Source organism: Rhyacophila brunnea, unplaced genomic scaffold (assembly GCF_057557595.1).
Source record: "Rhyacophila brunnea isolate RB1 unplaced genomic scaffold, BYU_Rbru_1.0 scaffold_2, whole genome shotgun sequence".
NCBI classification, from domain to species: Eukaryota; Metazoa; Arthropoda; class Insecta; order Trichoptera; family Rhyacophilidae; genus Rhyacophila; species Rhyacophila brunnea.
The window spans coordinates 57,811,785-57,827,196 of NW_028232859.1; the positions used below are offsets into that span (position 1 = coordinate 57,811,785).

Below are 15,412 nucleotides of genomic sequence, written 5' to 3' on the forward strand. Positions count from 1 at the left end.
ATCGGACTCCACATCTTACCTCCACTATAATTTGGCTTAGGCAGGGTTTAATTGAATTTGCCTTCCCTAAGCAACGCATGACTTGCCTACCCCCATGGGACGTCGCTGAACACAGACCTTGTGTGTCGTGGAATGGTGAGAGGAGAACAGTCAACCCGTTGAGAAGGTTATTCGATCGCCAAATCGTCTGGGTTATGATCCTCAGTCAAGACTACTGACGAAAACTACGAGTATTATTCCATGTACCTAAATAATTTGTATTTTTTTCGTTCCTGCGCATCTAGCATGCTATCGGCGGTTATCTAGGATAGTTTATCATATGTTTGTATTGAAGTATTATAATAATTCAATGGATTATGTTATTATTTACATTATTATAACATGTACTGATATTGAGAATTGTTTTTCTATATGTAAAAAAAAAATATGGAATATGTCTCCAGTATTTCAAAATCTATTAATTGTCACACTGAATTCACAACAAAATCTATTTTCGAAACTTAATATTATATGATTATAAAAACCATAAGATTATAATTTCTTTATACTTCAGCAATAAATTCCTATAAAATGTAATTAATATTAAGGGCTGACGTGTTCAGCGTGGGTCAAAATGGAGCTTTTTTTCTATTTTCAAAGCATGATCCTGGACATTCCTTAAACGTTGTAGATAATCTATTTATATAATTTTGAAGCCTTATTATCCTTTATATTTATTTTAAACATTTGATAACTGCATAAAGTATTTTTATTACATAAAATAGTATTCTTTTAAACCTCTCGCTCTAATTTTTTAGAATATAGTCATATTTCAGTAGATAAATGTGAAGTGGTGTTAAGACATTTATTAATTTTTAAACGCATTTATAAAACCATCAGTATAATTTATGTCGACATTATTATAGTGAAATATTTACGATAAAAAATTATATTGGTAATCTCTGTGACAGAGGCGTACCCAGGATTTAATATTGGGGGGGGGCAAGGAGGAGAATGTAAATTAGTCCCATAGACTCTTTTTCTTCTTCACAGCTTAATTTCTCGTTTATCGGTCTTTTGTCTATTGCACTCGATGTACCTATACCATGGTCCCCACATCCTGAAACGGGCCCTTAGGCTAGGATATTTGGCGGGCCCCCTACCTACCGCTAAGATTAAATGCAGTGTGAAATACTATATTGACGTTTTCAAATTGTGTTTTAGTTCGAATTAAGGGTACTTATACAGTGAATTATTGGCGATTTTTAATACATCTACTTTAATAATGAAGCTGTCGAGTATCGACACATAATAATCAAAAAATTTATTGCACAATTATATAAGTAAATGAATATGTTCATGGCCATGAAGTGTAATAGCGCCGCAGGCGACTTTTTTACTATTAATGCTAATTTATGATGTGTGTTTATCTTACTTATCTGGTCAACCCGACACGCCGGGCCCCCCACAGCCCGGGCCCCCAGGCTAGAGCCCTGTCAGCCCTTCCCAGCCATGACCTACACCATTTCGGAATTCGGGTGGACACCGAGAATTTTTTGACAGTTCTCTTAGGTATTGGGTTTCTAAAAAAACCTTAAAAAAACATTAAAATCTAAGAAATTTTTCTAAAAAGGGTGCTGGAGAATTATTACAAATCATTTTTTGCCGCGTTTTATTGGCTTTCGATGTCAATGTTTAAAATCATTCTGATTATTTTCATGTTTGGGGGGTGCCAGGGCCCCTTGCCCCCCCCCCCCCCCCCCTGGGTGCGCCACTGGTGTACACCATTCCGGAATTCGGGTGGACACCGAGATTTTTTTGACATTTCCATTAGAGATTGAGTTTCTAAAAAAACCCGACATTAGTGTTTCGAAATTTTTGTGTTAGAAATTAACTTTGAAGCCTTATTATCCTTTATATTTATTTTAAACATTTGATAACTGCATAAAGTATTTTTATTACATAAAATAGTATTCTTTTAAACCTCTCGCTCTAATTTTTTAGAATATAGTCATATTTCAGTAGATAAATGTGAAGTGGTGTTAAGACATTTATTAATTTTTAAACGCATTTATAAAACCATCAGTATAATTTATGTCGACATTATTATAGTGAAATATTTACGATAAAAAATTATATTGGTAATCTCTGTGACAGAGGCGTACCCAGGATTTAATATTGGGGGGGGGCAAGGAGGAGAATGTAAATTAGTCCCATAGACTCTTTTTCTTCTTCACAGCTTAATTTCTCGTTTATCGGTCTTTTGTCTATTGCACTCGGTGTACCTATACCATGGTCCCCACATCCTGAAACGGGCCCTTAGGCTAGGATATTTGGCGGGCCCCCTACCTACCGCTAAGATTAAATGCAGTGTGAAATACTATATTGACGTTTTCAAATTGTGTTTTAGTTCGAATTAAGGGTACTTATACAGTGAATTATTGGCGATTTTTAATACATCTACTTTAATAATGAAGCTGTCGAGTATCGACACATAATAATCAAAAAATTTATTGCACAATTATATAAGTAAATGAATATGTTCATGGCCATGAAGTGTAATAGCGCCGCAGGCGACTTTTTTACTATTAATGCTAATTTATGATGTGTGTTTATCTTACTTATCTGGTCAACCCGACACGCCGGGCCCCCCACAGCCCGGGCCCCCAGGCTAGAGCCCTGTCAGCCCTTCCCAGCCATGACCTACACCATTTCGGAATTCGGGTGGACACCGAGAATTTTTTGACAGTTCTCTTAGGTATTGGGTTTCTAAAAAAACCTTAAAAAAACATTAAAATCTAAGAAATTTTTCTAAAAAGGGTGCTGGAGAATTATTACAAATCATTTTTTGCCGCGTTTTATTGGCTTTCGATGTCAATGTTTAAAATCATTCTGATTATTTTCATGTTTGGGGGGTGCCAGGGCCCCTTGCCCCCCCCCCCCCCCCTGGGTGCGCCACTGGTGTACACCATTCCGGAATTCGGGTGGACACCGAGATTTTTTTGACATTTCCATTAGAGATTGAGTTTCTAAAAAAAACCGACATTAGTGTTTCGAAATTTTTGTGTTAGAAATTAACTTTGAAGCCTTATTATCCTTTATATTTATTTTAAACATTTGATAACTGCATAAAGTATTTTTATTACATAAAATAGTATTCTTTTAAACCTCTCGCTCTAATTTTTTAGAATATAGTCATATTTCAGTAGATAAATGTGAAGTGGTGTTAAGACATTTATTAATTTTTAAACGCATTTATAAAACCATCAGTATAATTTATGTCGACATTATTATAGTGAAATATTTACGATAAAAAATTATATTGGTAATCTCTGTGACAGTGGCGTACCCAGGATTTAATATTGGGGGGGGGCAAGGAGGAGAATGTAAATTAGTCCCATAGACTCTTTTTCTTCTTCACAGCTTAATTTCTCGTTTATCGGTCTTTTGTCTATTGCACTCGGTGTACCTATACCATGGTCCCCACATCCTGAAACGGGCCCTTAGGCTAGGATATTTGGCGGGCCCCCTACCTACCGCTAAGATTAAATGCAGTGTGAAATACTATATTGACGTTTTCAAATTGTGTTTTAGTTCGAATTAAGGGTACTTATACAGTGAATTATTGGCGATTTTTAATACATCTACTTTAATAATGAAGCTGTCGAGTATCGACACATAATAATCAAAAAATTTATTGCACAATTATATAAGTAAATGAATATGTTCATAGCCATGAAGTGTAATAGCGCCGCAGGCGACTTTTTTACTATTAATGCTAATTTATGATGTGTGTTTATCTTACTTATCTGGTCAACCCGACACGCCGGGCCCCCCACAGCCCGGGCCCCCAGACTAGAGCCCTGTCAGCCCTTCCCAGCCATGACCTACACCATTTCGGAATTCGGGTGGACACCGAGAATTTTTTGACAGTTCCCTTAGGTATTGGGTTTCTAAAAAAACCTTAAAAAAACATTAAAATCTAAGAAATTTTTCTAAAAAGGGTGCTGGAGAATTATTACAAATCATTTTTTGCCGTGTTTTATTGGCTTTCGATGTCAATGTTTAAAATCATTCTGATTATTTTCATGTTTGGGGGGTGCCAGGGCCCCTTGCCCCCCCCCCCCCCCACCTGGGTGCGCCACTGGTGTATACCATTCCGGAATTCGGGTGGACACCGAGAATTTTTTGACATTTCCATTAGAGATTGAGTTTCTTAAAAAACCCGACATTAGTGTTTCGAAATTTTTGTGTTAGAAATTAAAATCTAAGAAATTTTTCTAAAGAGGGTGCTGGAGAATTTCAAATCATTTTTTGCCGTGTTTTTATTTGTCTAATCTATTGGCTTTCAATTTCAATGTTTTGGGGGGGGGCCAAGGCCCCTTGCCCCCCCCCCCCCCCCCCCCTGGGTGCGCCACTGCTCTGTGATCCGAAATTTCACAAGAATTAGGCATTTTATTATTCAAAAAATGGGCAAGATTAACACATTTGAAGATAATTCTAAAGATACTAATTATAAGCTATGTCTTTGTCCATTCAAGTGTGATAAACATCCTACGGATCCGTATATTATATATAAAATACGGATCATGCCTTGAAAATAGAATAAAAGCTCCATTTTGACCTACGCTGAGCATGTCCCCTCCCTTAAGTAAGTCAATTCTCAGACATGACCTATGTAAATGTTTTATTAAAAATGTCTAAATACTGTAAGCTGTCATTCATATTATTATTATTACTATGTCTCTATTATCGAAATAAGTATGTTATATTAAGTTATGTTAAGCAACAATGTAACAGTCCACCATTTAAATCTTTTAACCAAACTCATGGTAAAAATTGTGTACCATAAGTTTATTCTTTTGAAGGGAGATGTTATGTGCCATTCAAATTACGTTTATTAGTATTAATAGTTGTATTATATTACGCAGTATTATAGAGAGCCAACATTCAGTAGACAATTATTGTCGCAATAAGTTAGCCGTCTAAACAGTTTATCTCGCTCTAAAAGTTAGCACAGCCAAGAGAGGTGCTGTTAAAACATAGAACTTATTGTAACAATTATAATACTTCAATACAAAAATATGAAAAACTACCCCCGATAGCCGCCTATAGCGGCCGATAGCAGTCTTTTGTATAAAATAGATGCGCTGGGAGGGTTCTGGTCGTCGGCTTTCTCATTTCTATCTTATTAATCTATTCTGTATGTAAAATGCAGTCGTCGCGCAGCAGCTGCTGGAAATGAAATACTTCCTGCATCTTCTAAAATTGTCCCATCGGAACAGCAACGTAAAAAGAAAACCTCAACAATTTCACTAGCGTTTGGGTTAAAAGCGGCATAACGAAGTTAGGACTTCGTGCAGGTTTTTTTTTCTACCTGTGATATTAATATGTTCAAAATTTTACCACATAATGTTAAAAGCTTCTAATAAATATATTATCATCATATTATGTTTTCTACATTATTTAACTGAAGATGTACGTAGGAGCGTGAATCTTTTTAAATAATTACTGCCCCCATAAGGAAAAAGACTCTTTGAGAACTCTTTGACAAAAATCACAAATTGAGTTAGTGTACAGATAATGCTCTACGTGAAATTCTGAACCATTTGACATAAAAGTCAAAAGCAGTATAAAATTTATTTCAGTATAAAAATCGACATTGTTTTTCGTTTTTTTTTTTCATAAAAACTGTATTTATTCTAAACAAGAAGACAGTATAACGAGATTCATAAGAAAAAACACAGCATTGATTGAAAATATACTGGTTATTGCTTATAGGTGCCATAAATCAAAAGATTCATCCACATTATTGAAAAAAATCTTAATAAAAAGTTGAAAAAACGTAAATGTCTCATTATCTCAAAATATGACTTTCAAAAATAGCTGCCTTTTGCTTATGGGGGCAGAACAGTGTTAGATCCCTACTATTTTATTAATTTTGTAAATACTTCCACAAGTATGCAGGACCGCTCTTAGCTAGTGCGAGGCCCTGTGTATATTATTTTACCCTCCAAAATCGGTTAAGTGGGAAAGTTGCTTTTCATTGTAAATAGTTTTACTTGAAAGAAAGACTATATAAGTACAAAAAAATATCATAATTGATACCCATATTTTAACAATTTGATCAGCATTTATCATTTATGGCACTACAACCCTTGGCGGGTTTTGGCCTCCTTCAAAAACTTCCTCCGTCCTGGATGATCCAGCGCCGACACTCTCCAGTTGCTTTGACTAACCAAGCATTCTTAAATCTTCCAGCCATCCAGGTCCTCTCTTGTTCTTTGGGGCTGAGTAGGTACATAGCCCGCCTTGCTTGTATATTCTCGGGCATTGTGCGCATGTGTCTGATCCAGCTTAGTCTGCGTTTTCATATGATCTTTTCGCCCGTTATATTGCCCTAGCTCAGACGGTGAAAGTATTTTTTCCACGAGACGTAGCGATAATTTTGGGGATCTTATGAACCGGAACGGCGCTCAGGTCCATTTCGAGCCCTGCCTATAAAGTGTGTACAGCTCATTATACCCTGACCTCCAAGTGCAACATTCTTGAACAGTCGCAAAGATTCTTCTCAAACTCTGCTCTCAAAGATATCCATATTTCTCTCATCCTGTTTGCTGAGTGCCCAGCATTCTTATCCATTTGTTAATACTGTGTGTGCTACTGAGTTTTATTATATATAAGGTTGTTTTGGTTTTCCTTGAGAATACCTAGAAGGTTTTGGAGTCCAAAATATCACATGTTGGTGAGAGTGATCCGGCGATTTATTTCGTCGCTTGTGTTATTAGGTAATGTTTGTAATAAAGGACCCTAGAACGAAATAAACAAATTAATCCGCAGTTTCAAAGATCCTAATCTCTTGATATCACAAAACCTTTTACGTAGGCGATCAAGATGATAATTTTCTTCTTGTCTTTTTATCGGAAAATTATACACAATTTAAACCCTTACCTTCTTTGGTAAAATTTAATTAACAGATAAAATTGCAAGACAGCAAAATATGTTGGTAACAATATTGTTTGCTACTGCATCTCTCACGATGCAAGTGAGCTAATTTTAAATTATGTTTTTACGAAATGTCATTACTATTTTTCTCGAAAACTCTGAGATTCTAATGCATAAGCCCCCCTCCCCCGCGTTATTATTATACTTACTCGTATATTTGATTGAAATTTTCAAAATTAGTCTAATTTAAAGATTTATTATTTTTTCTATTCTAATGGATTTAAGTTTTGTACTATTCCATTTGAGTCGTTTTTTGCGACCGGAGTTTCGCATAAATCAGTATTTATTTGCCCTTTGGTGAGTGTACACAGTGCCTGAAGATGCCGAAAGGCGAAACCCGGGTCGCAAAAAAACGACTCAAATGGAATAGTACAAAACTTAAATCCATTAGAATTTAAATTCAAATTCCATCAAGTACCTTCGGTACCTCCTATTAATATAATTTTTTTTTTTTTTTATTGCGACTCTCGAAGACATCCGGCCTCACCGTTGGGCCCGATCGATCGGTCCGATCGCCCAGAGCAGACTCGCAGACCCGACCAGATTCAACAATCGTCGTGAGCAATCGTCGACATTAAATACCAATTTGGTACACGGAACGATTCAGCTACCAACTGAATCGATTTGATTGGTTTATGTTTATGGCTTTGGGTTTACGGCCCGCCAAGTATTTCTGAGGCCCGTGAGCTTTAATCGTACACTCGTTTACTCGTTTAATCGTTACTCTTTTCTTCATTTTAAGGTTTTTATTTTTAAATAAAAAAGATTCTGCTAGAAAAATGTTGGTTATTTTTTAATCAACCTACATTATTATGTGAACAAACATTTTCAATTATGAATATCAATAAAAACTCTTTATGACCAAGCATCACATAATATGAAGATTTACAAGCAGTTTTGAGAATCTCAACTACAAAATTAGTTTCATTCTTCTCATTAAATTGTTGGCTATTAGAAAATCATTTTTATTAATGTGGAAATTCCTTTTCAATGATAATATAATATAATAGTAGGTATTTTACTTGCGGCCTGCAACAAATGAAATTTAGATAAATAACGAGTTGCTGATTATATTTTAGGATATTATTTGTTTTGTATTATTAAGTCAGGCAACCTGCATTATGTAAATGTCAAATTTGTGTTGTTATGTCAAAAAACCCTAAGCTCAAATTAACACGAACATGCCCAAAAATAGGAATTCTTCCAATTCACCCACGTCTGATCACGACTTCAGCAAACGACTCAAAAGTGAATTTTCACGATCGGGGTAACCGTGTTAGACTAAACTTTTAATCTGGATCACAATCAAGTTAATTTAATTTATGATTACGATCCAGATTGAATGTGTAATGACCAAATTGTTGGATTGGTGAACTGAATCGCTTTGAATTTCGACATTCATAATAATTATTATATTATATACCTAATTTAAAAATACATTTTATTATCAAATTATTAGAATATCATGTATCCCTACCAATTATTTTGTGATAACCAATAAACATAAATAAAAAAACGTGATAGGAATAAAATTGATTACATACAATATTATAATGTACCCACCTACATCATAATTCTAGACTAGAGTTTCCAAAAATGAGTTCCGCAGGATAAAAATGCCTTGACATGAGATTATCAAAGAGACTGCAGAAGACTAGTTAAACATATAAACCTGTGATTTTTTTTACTATAATTTAATATTATATGGTAAGATACGGATATAAGTAGGTACAGAAGTCTGGTGGCATCACAAAGTAAAATCTTCATTAGAATGTAAGTTTGAACAACAGCAAGAAATTGTTGACCTATTTTCTGGATCATAGATTTCATGCTTATCCACAATTATTACAAATCTTGCTGACATAATCACACAATTAAATGAAATATTATGTTTATCACTACAAGGATAAAAATGTAAATGTTTATATACATTATTTACATAAATATATATTGTATAGAGATAACATGTTTTACTGTCTCGCAAGTTACAATTTTAGATCTCAGCTGTGGAGTAAAATAACATTCAATTCCCACACTTGAACGGGTAGAAGGAATAATTCAAAGCGGCAAAAAAAACCTCCGACTTGAAAACGGCCCGGAGTGGAGTGAATCGGACTAAACGCCCATTTATGCCACACCGGGCACGGACGAGGCTCAGACTCGACCCGGTGTAGCGTGAACCAGTTCATACAAAATGTACATAGAAGTCTTTGACTGTGTCATCTCTGAGCACGGATATACCCGGCTCAGAAACGGCACTGTGTGGCATGAATCATCCTTTTACGTAGTTTCATTATAAATTGTCATCTCGCTGATATTGCAACAAAGCTTGTTTACCTTTGTTGCATTCACTTTTGCATGAATAATAACTTATCAATACACGTGTTTGCATTTACATATTGTTACTGCTTATTAAATTTTGCTTCAATTTAAATCCTCAATATCTCAGCCAGCGTTTTTTTCACTTCAGCTTTTGTCGCACTACCTAATGTTCCCATCAACCAAATTCACTCCACACCATACACAGTTTTGATCTGGCACGAGGCAATAAGTTTTAATGTGAGGCATCTTCAGTTGTTAACGACTGGAAATGTCCCAGGGGAAGTTACCGAAGACTAGTCACCACACACCAGTGTTCTTTGACTGAGTTTACTGGGCTATAAAACCATGAGTAAGAGAGAAAAACACAGAGGCAAAATAAAAAATATTAAAAAAGCGCTTTTATTGCACTAAACCGCTCAAATAATATTATTTTTCTTCATCCGATAGCAACACAGATCAACTCCATCCCTAAACTCCTCCACTGTTTTCCTCCAGTTGGCACCATCATCTATTTCCCTCGCATCACTCATTACTCCCTTTATTTTCTTCTGAGTTCCAAACTTTGACCATTTTTGGTTACTACAATGATTGTAAAATGTAATTCTCCCAAATGTGTAATAAATGCTATATTAAATTAATTAGGTAAGTACCTAATTATTTACAGTCTCTATTCTAATTGAGCTAATGACCATAATTTTGGTTAATGATTATCATAAAAATTATAATTTCCTTCACGATAAGCTTCACAATTTCATAAAATCTATCTTCTTGTTCTTACTTTACTAAAGTTTAAGACATTTTGAGAAGAAAATACATTTATTTATCAAAAAAGTTTATTGATTATATTCGAATATACAAAATTTATGAATTAGGATAACAATATAACAATTAATAGTATTTTATAAAAATTAATATATATTCCCCATTAATTATAAGAATGTGAGAGTATTGTTCGTAGGTACATATATATATAAAACATAATTATTATGGGTATTCACAAAAATATAGGGAAGGTACCAATTATCAACATACATACTTATTCCTATAATCATAATAGAGATGACTTCACAAATTTTATGTATCAGATGACTTTACACTAATACCCAGAATCTGTTGCATGGCATAGATGGTTCCACAGTCGGTGACTTAAATCGAAAGAACATAAGGCAAGACATAAAAGTTAAATACTAAATTGACATAATTGCTTCTTCAATAAACGAAATCAATAAAAATGAAACAATTGCTAACTTCAATAATTAATATTTTATTAAAAAAATGAAAATGACAGGTTATGACTCTAAAAAGTTAAATCTGGCATAATAAAACTTTTTTTCTCCCATAAAATTTTCTATCTAAAAGGGGTTGTGCCCTCCTTTTGCCCTGCATAGCAGTAGATGATTTTTCAATTAAAATTTGCGGTTACTCATTATTTACAGTATTTATAAATTACAGACAATGTAAGTCAAAATATTACTTAACTACAGTATTTGGTCAATAATAATTTTATAGTTTTACAGTTTTCAAAAATAGTAGAATAGTAACAAATAAAACTGTGGAAATAATATTATAATGAGCGTTTACATCTTCAATAATAATTTATTTTAATTTTCTTTGTACAAAGCTAAAAGATTTAATATCCAAGGGTTAGGTTACAATTTTAAAATTTCTGTTGGTTTATATTAAATTGTAATAATCTTGTGATTACATTACTTCAGGAGTAAATCCATCATCGAGTTTTTTCATGTAAGACTTTCTGCAATCCATGTCGTCAGCAGGGCGATTAAATGGAAGCCAAACAGGTTCTCCAACGAAAAATCTCTTCGCCTTGATGTAATTCTGCAAATAATAATTATTAAAGAGGATATAATATATTATTATATATAGGTAATATCTATTGTCGGTCCCACGAGTCGGCCTATAACGTAGTGGGTCCCAGATTTGAATCCTGGGTCTGGCAAGTACACGTATTATTTTTAAATTTGTGTATGAATCAGAGTATAGATCTAATAGGTTGAACAAGTGGCTGACATCCATTTCTCGTAAAAACAATATCTGTTAAGAGCGTACTTCAGTGAAACGGCAAATAATTTTGAACAGTAGGTGCGACGAAATTTCTCACTAGTCGCCAATCGGAGACAGACAGTCAAGGTGTCCGCATGTCGATTTTTTTGTCATGGTGTCGGATGAAAATATTCTTAAATCGTGTAAAGATGACTAAAAAACTTTACATATCGTCGCTTAAGAAACAACACCGCGGAAGTCAATTAATTAAAATTTTCAGGACGATACGTAGATACTTAAAAAAGAAAACGTGTCAATGAATATACTATTATTACTAATATAACAATAAACATAACATTAAATGGACGCATGTTGGATTTTTATGACAAATCATATTTCGTTCGGCACGCGTCATTTGCACAATTCGCGCATCGCCTAGCCACGATCTTTTTAAACCATGCCTCAACTGAAGTATAGCCTTAATACAAACCTCTACTCTGTGGAGACCCATATGATCTTAGTACTTAGGATCAGACATGGTCGAATATAAAAATAATAAATAAATAACATTAATAATTATATTATATTATAGATATAATACAAAAATAACTACACACAAATATTCCGGCACAAATAAAATATATTATGTAATATTCATTCATTAATACAATACAATATAATAAATTAATACTTATTCCATATCATTTAGTAAACATCAAGACTTATTTTGTTTGCTTAACTAAGCAGTCGGACGTGATATGTATTAAATGATATAGAATAGGTATAATAAATTATAATTATATTAGTAAGTCTTAATAATTGAGCCCATATCCGGAAAACGAGCGTTATCGCGATAACGCTGTTTTTTGGTAAATCGGTTTAAATTACGCAGCATACACCTATGCATGCACTCACTAAATATTACTTTGATATTCTAACAAAAGGTGGCAGTAGACAGTCCAAACTGACCACGGGTTGCGCGCTGTTTATACCGTATACCATAATATCTATGCCGTACATGACTTACAGTCCAACCAACTTATCTGAATAATGGTCAAAAATGGAACTACTAGAACCCATATGGACGCCATATTGAATACGCCATTCGAATGTCAGATTCCAGTTGTGAATCTTGATTGGGTAGTTTTTGACTGTGGTCCCCCATCAATTCTTCAGATAAGTTTGCGGCACTGTACACACAATTTGTGCTTACGGACGTTCGCGACATTTTCATTTGTTATTGCGATAAATATTTTTTTTGCTTTTCAGAGTATAAAATCTGAATCTATTTGTTCTAAAGAAGGCGTGTCATTGATGAAACTAATTATTATGTCAAAAACGAATAGTGGTCAAAATTATAAATCTTTTAAAGGAAAGATTATCAAGAAAATATACTTTGATGTACGTGGGTAAGTGCTGTCAGAAGTTGTGCAATACATTTTTTCAGCTGTTGAACAGAATAATTTATTTTCCAAGTTTTGGAAAATGGGAAATAAAATCCAACAGGGTGCAAAGTAAACGGAAGACATTTTGTCTTGTTTGCCTTTTGTGAAGCCAACAAAGTGCCGATTGGTTAAAAAATATATTGGAATTTATCCCAATAAATGTTGGAAATGGACCTCCTGATGAAGTCATCACTTTAAGCGACTCACTTAAAAACTTAGGGTGAAGGATGTTAACATCAAAATCAGAGTTGTACGATTATTTTATGTTATACGGAAAAACAGTGTTAAATTTGTTACCGTATATTTTATTATAAACATGGTGGTTTATCCAATAAAGAAATCTTTAATAAACCGTGTTCTCAATTACTCAAACTACTTTTATTCATCAGAATTAAATATTTTCGATAACAGGTATCTCCACGACAACCAACGGAAATGTTTAACTACCAATATTTCTGAATGCTGTTTTCAGGATAACGCTTGTTTTCCGGATATGGGCTCAATTTATGAATATCACAATATTTTGTGTCTCTATGTTTTATTTAAATTAAGTTATTACAATTGTTTCAAATATATATTAATTTTGTTATTCCATTATCCACATTGATATCAGTCGTTTATTGGAGGTGTAGTGTGTAAAATAGCGATTTGATATACCTATGGCAGTTTTACCATCATGCGTAAGTCAACGTAAAATTTCGACAATATCATAAAAATCTTGTGAAGGAGAGAAATTTAATATGTATTTATGCAAAATGCTTACCTTTGTATCTAGAGTAAATCGGTGATATATTCCACTGGGAATTACAATCATGTCTCCAGGAGTGACTTCAATTCTGATCCATTCGTCTCGGTTATCTCTCACATCAAAATATCCTGAGCCTTCCACTACGAATCGAATTTCCTCATCAGTATGTAAGTGTTCCTCAAAGAACGTCTTCAGCTTCTCTTCGTAATTTGGGAGACATTCCTTGGAGCAAGTTATTTGATCTTCGTATGTGTATCCTCTCGCTTGTTTGATTTTGTCAACAACACCATCGGTGTCGTAAGTTTCAAGGTTTAACTAAAAGAATAAATAATCATAAAGCATAGCAAGTTGTATCACTTTGTATACATGAGTAAATTGAGTACAAATAAAAATAATAATATCAATGTAAATAGTTTAGAAACCTTTATTATCATAATATACCTACAATAGTTTTAAAAACTGACAATTAATGCAATAGTCGGATGCCTTATGCATGTCTATAAATTACTTAATTTTATAATAACAAACCGAAAAGTTTTTTTGCGAGTATATTAAAAATCAAACCTTAAAATATTCAACCCCTGTAGTTTCGAAAAGTTTCTCCATACTAATAAATTGAGGAGGTTCTCTATGGTGTTCTAATTGCTGCGAAGTTTGTAAATTATCCATATACCATGCTCGAACCATCTTGAAAAACTGGAGACTGGTGCGTATAATGTAACCAACGAATATATATTTCAAGTATATTAATCTATATTTTGATGACAGCTGGCAGCTCTCTTCAAAACAGCATAATATAATATCACTGTTATCAGTGTTTTCACCACTTATCACTACTTATCACCAGAAAAATAAAACCATAATAAAACTTTTGACAATAGGAACAGTGTTATATTTATTAGTCTATGCTCTGTGACAGAGTTTGTAAACCTTTTTACGTGCGCGTACCGAAATTTCCAAAATATTATTTTTCGACTGCGACGTGCCAAGCAGTTTTTCATGAACAAAATATAAATTGTTTTTAAAGATTTTATTGAAGTTTAAAAATGAGAATGGAGTTCTTGAGATTCTATCTTGCACATTGTTTTTATCCAAAGACATACCTAGGTATCTTTTATTCTTTGAATATTTTTTTCCTTGTTTTTTAAATTTCCAAATAACGTGGTAGCATTTTAACCGCTCTACTTTCATATATTATTTCCCATTATTGAACCGTTTTCCATTTTAGCGATTACGTTTGAGGCAAAATAACAAGCAGCTGTTATGAATTATTTGAACGACTTCTGATAAATTTCATTAGGTTTGTTGATTTTATTTTTATTTTTAATAGCCAGATCAATAAATTCTTCTATGTTTATCCTTGATTTTCTCAAGGAATGGTTTATGGTTTGCACATAATACCGTTTTACTGGTGAGGTTCTGCATACAACTGTCCCAGAATACAAAATAAATATGAACCGTTTTATTGATTTCGTTAATCATGCCATACTCCTCAGTTGACCAACTTTGAAAGTCTCTGCTGCTTGATTCTAATAATTTTTGTTTTTATTATTTCCACTAGTCATTTTAAGTAAATAAAATCCATGCGCAATAAGTACGGGAATACCTACTATGCATAAACATTGAATTTGTAAATCGTTAACGTGCCACGTGCACGCGTGCTGTAGGTTTGCTAACTGTGCCCTATGACAACATGCGTATCTTTATTTTTAATAATTTTGTTTTCAGTATTGTATTTTCATTGATTTTTGTTTATTCTAGCCATCACATTAATAATTGTCTAATGATTAACAAAAATGGAAAACATTTTTTTCTCTACACATTGACAACTTCTTTTTTTTGTTTTTTTTTTAAATATATTTTTTAATGGCAATCATTGACTGATGGCAATATGGTTTCGCCGTTTCGCGCC

The 15,412-nt window shown here is 33.6% G+C and overlaps 1 protein-coding gene across 1 annotated transcript; it reads right to left on the reverse strand.

Annotated features, from left to right (window-relative positions):
• Window positions 1-10,128: 10,128 nt before the first annotated feature.
• On the reverse strand, window positions 10,129-14,335 carry Adi1 (acireductone dioxygenase 1). The gene is made up of 3 exons (XM_085947009.1): window positions 14,065-14,335; window positions 13,516-13,815; window positions 10,129-11,142 (listed from the first exon to the last, which is right to left on the reverse strand). The coding sequence occupies exons 1-3, from the start codon at window positions 14,185-14,187 to the stop codon at window positions 11,008-11,010; spliced, it is 558 nt and encodes a 185-aa protein (XP_085803135.1). The 5' UTR covers window positions 14,188-14,335; the 3' UTR covers window positions 10,129-11,007.
• Between the last annotated feature and the right edge of the window lie 1,077 nt (window positions 14,336-15,412).

Coding starts and splice junctions, on each gene's coding strand:
- Adi1 (XM_085947009.1), bottom strand. CDS start 14,187: ATGGTTCGAGCATGGTATATGGATAATTTACAAACTTCGCAGCAATTA. Junction 13,816..14,064: donor CAGGGGTTGAATATTTTAAG/GTTTGATTTTTA, acceptor TTATTCTTTTAG/TTAAACCTTGAAACTTACGA. Junction 11,143..13,515: donor GATTTACTCTAGATACAAAG/GTAAGCATTTTG, acceptor TATTATTTGCAG/AATTACATCAAGGCGAAGAG.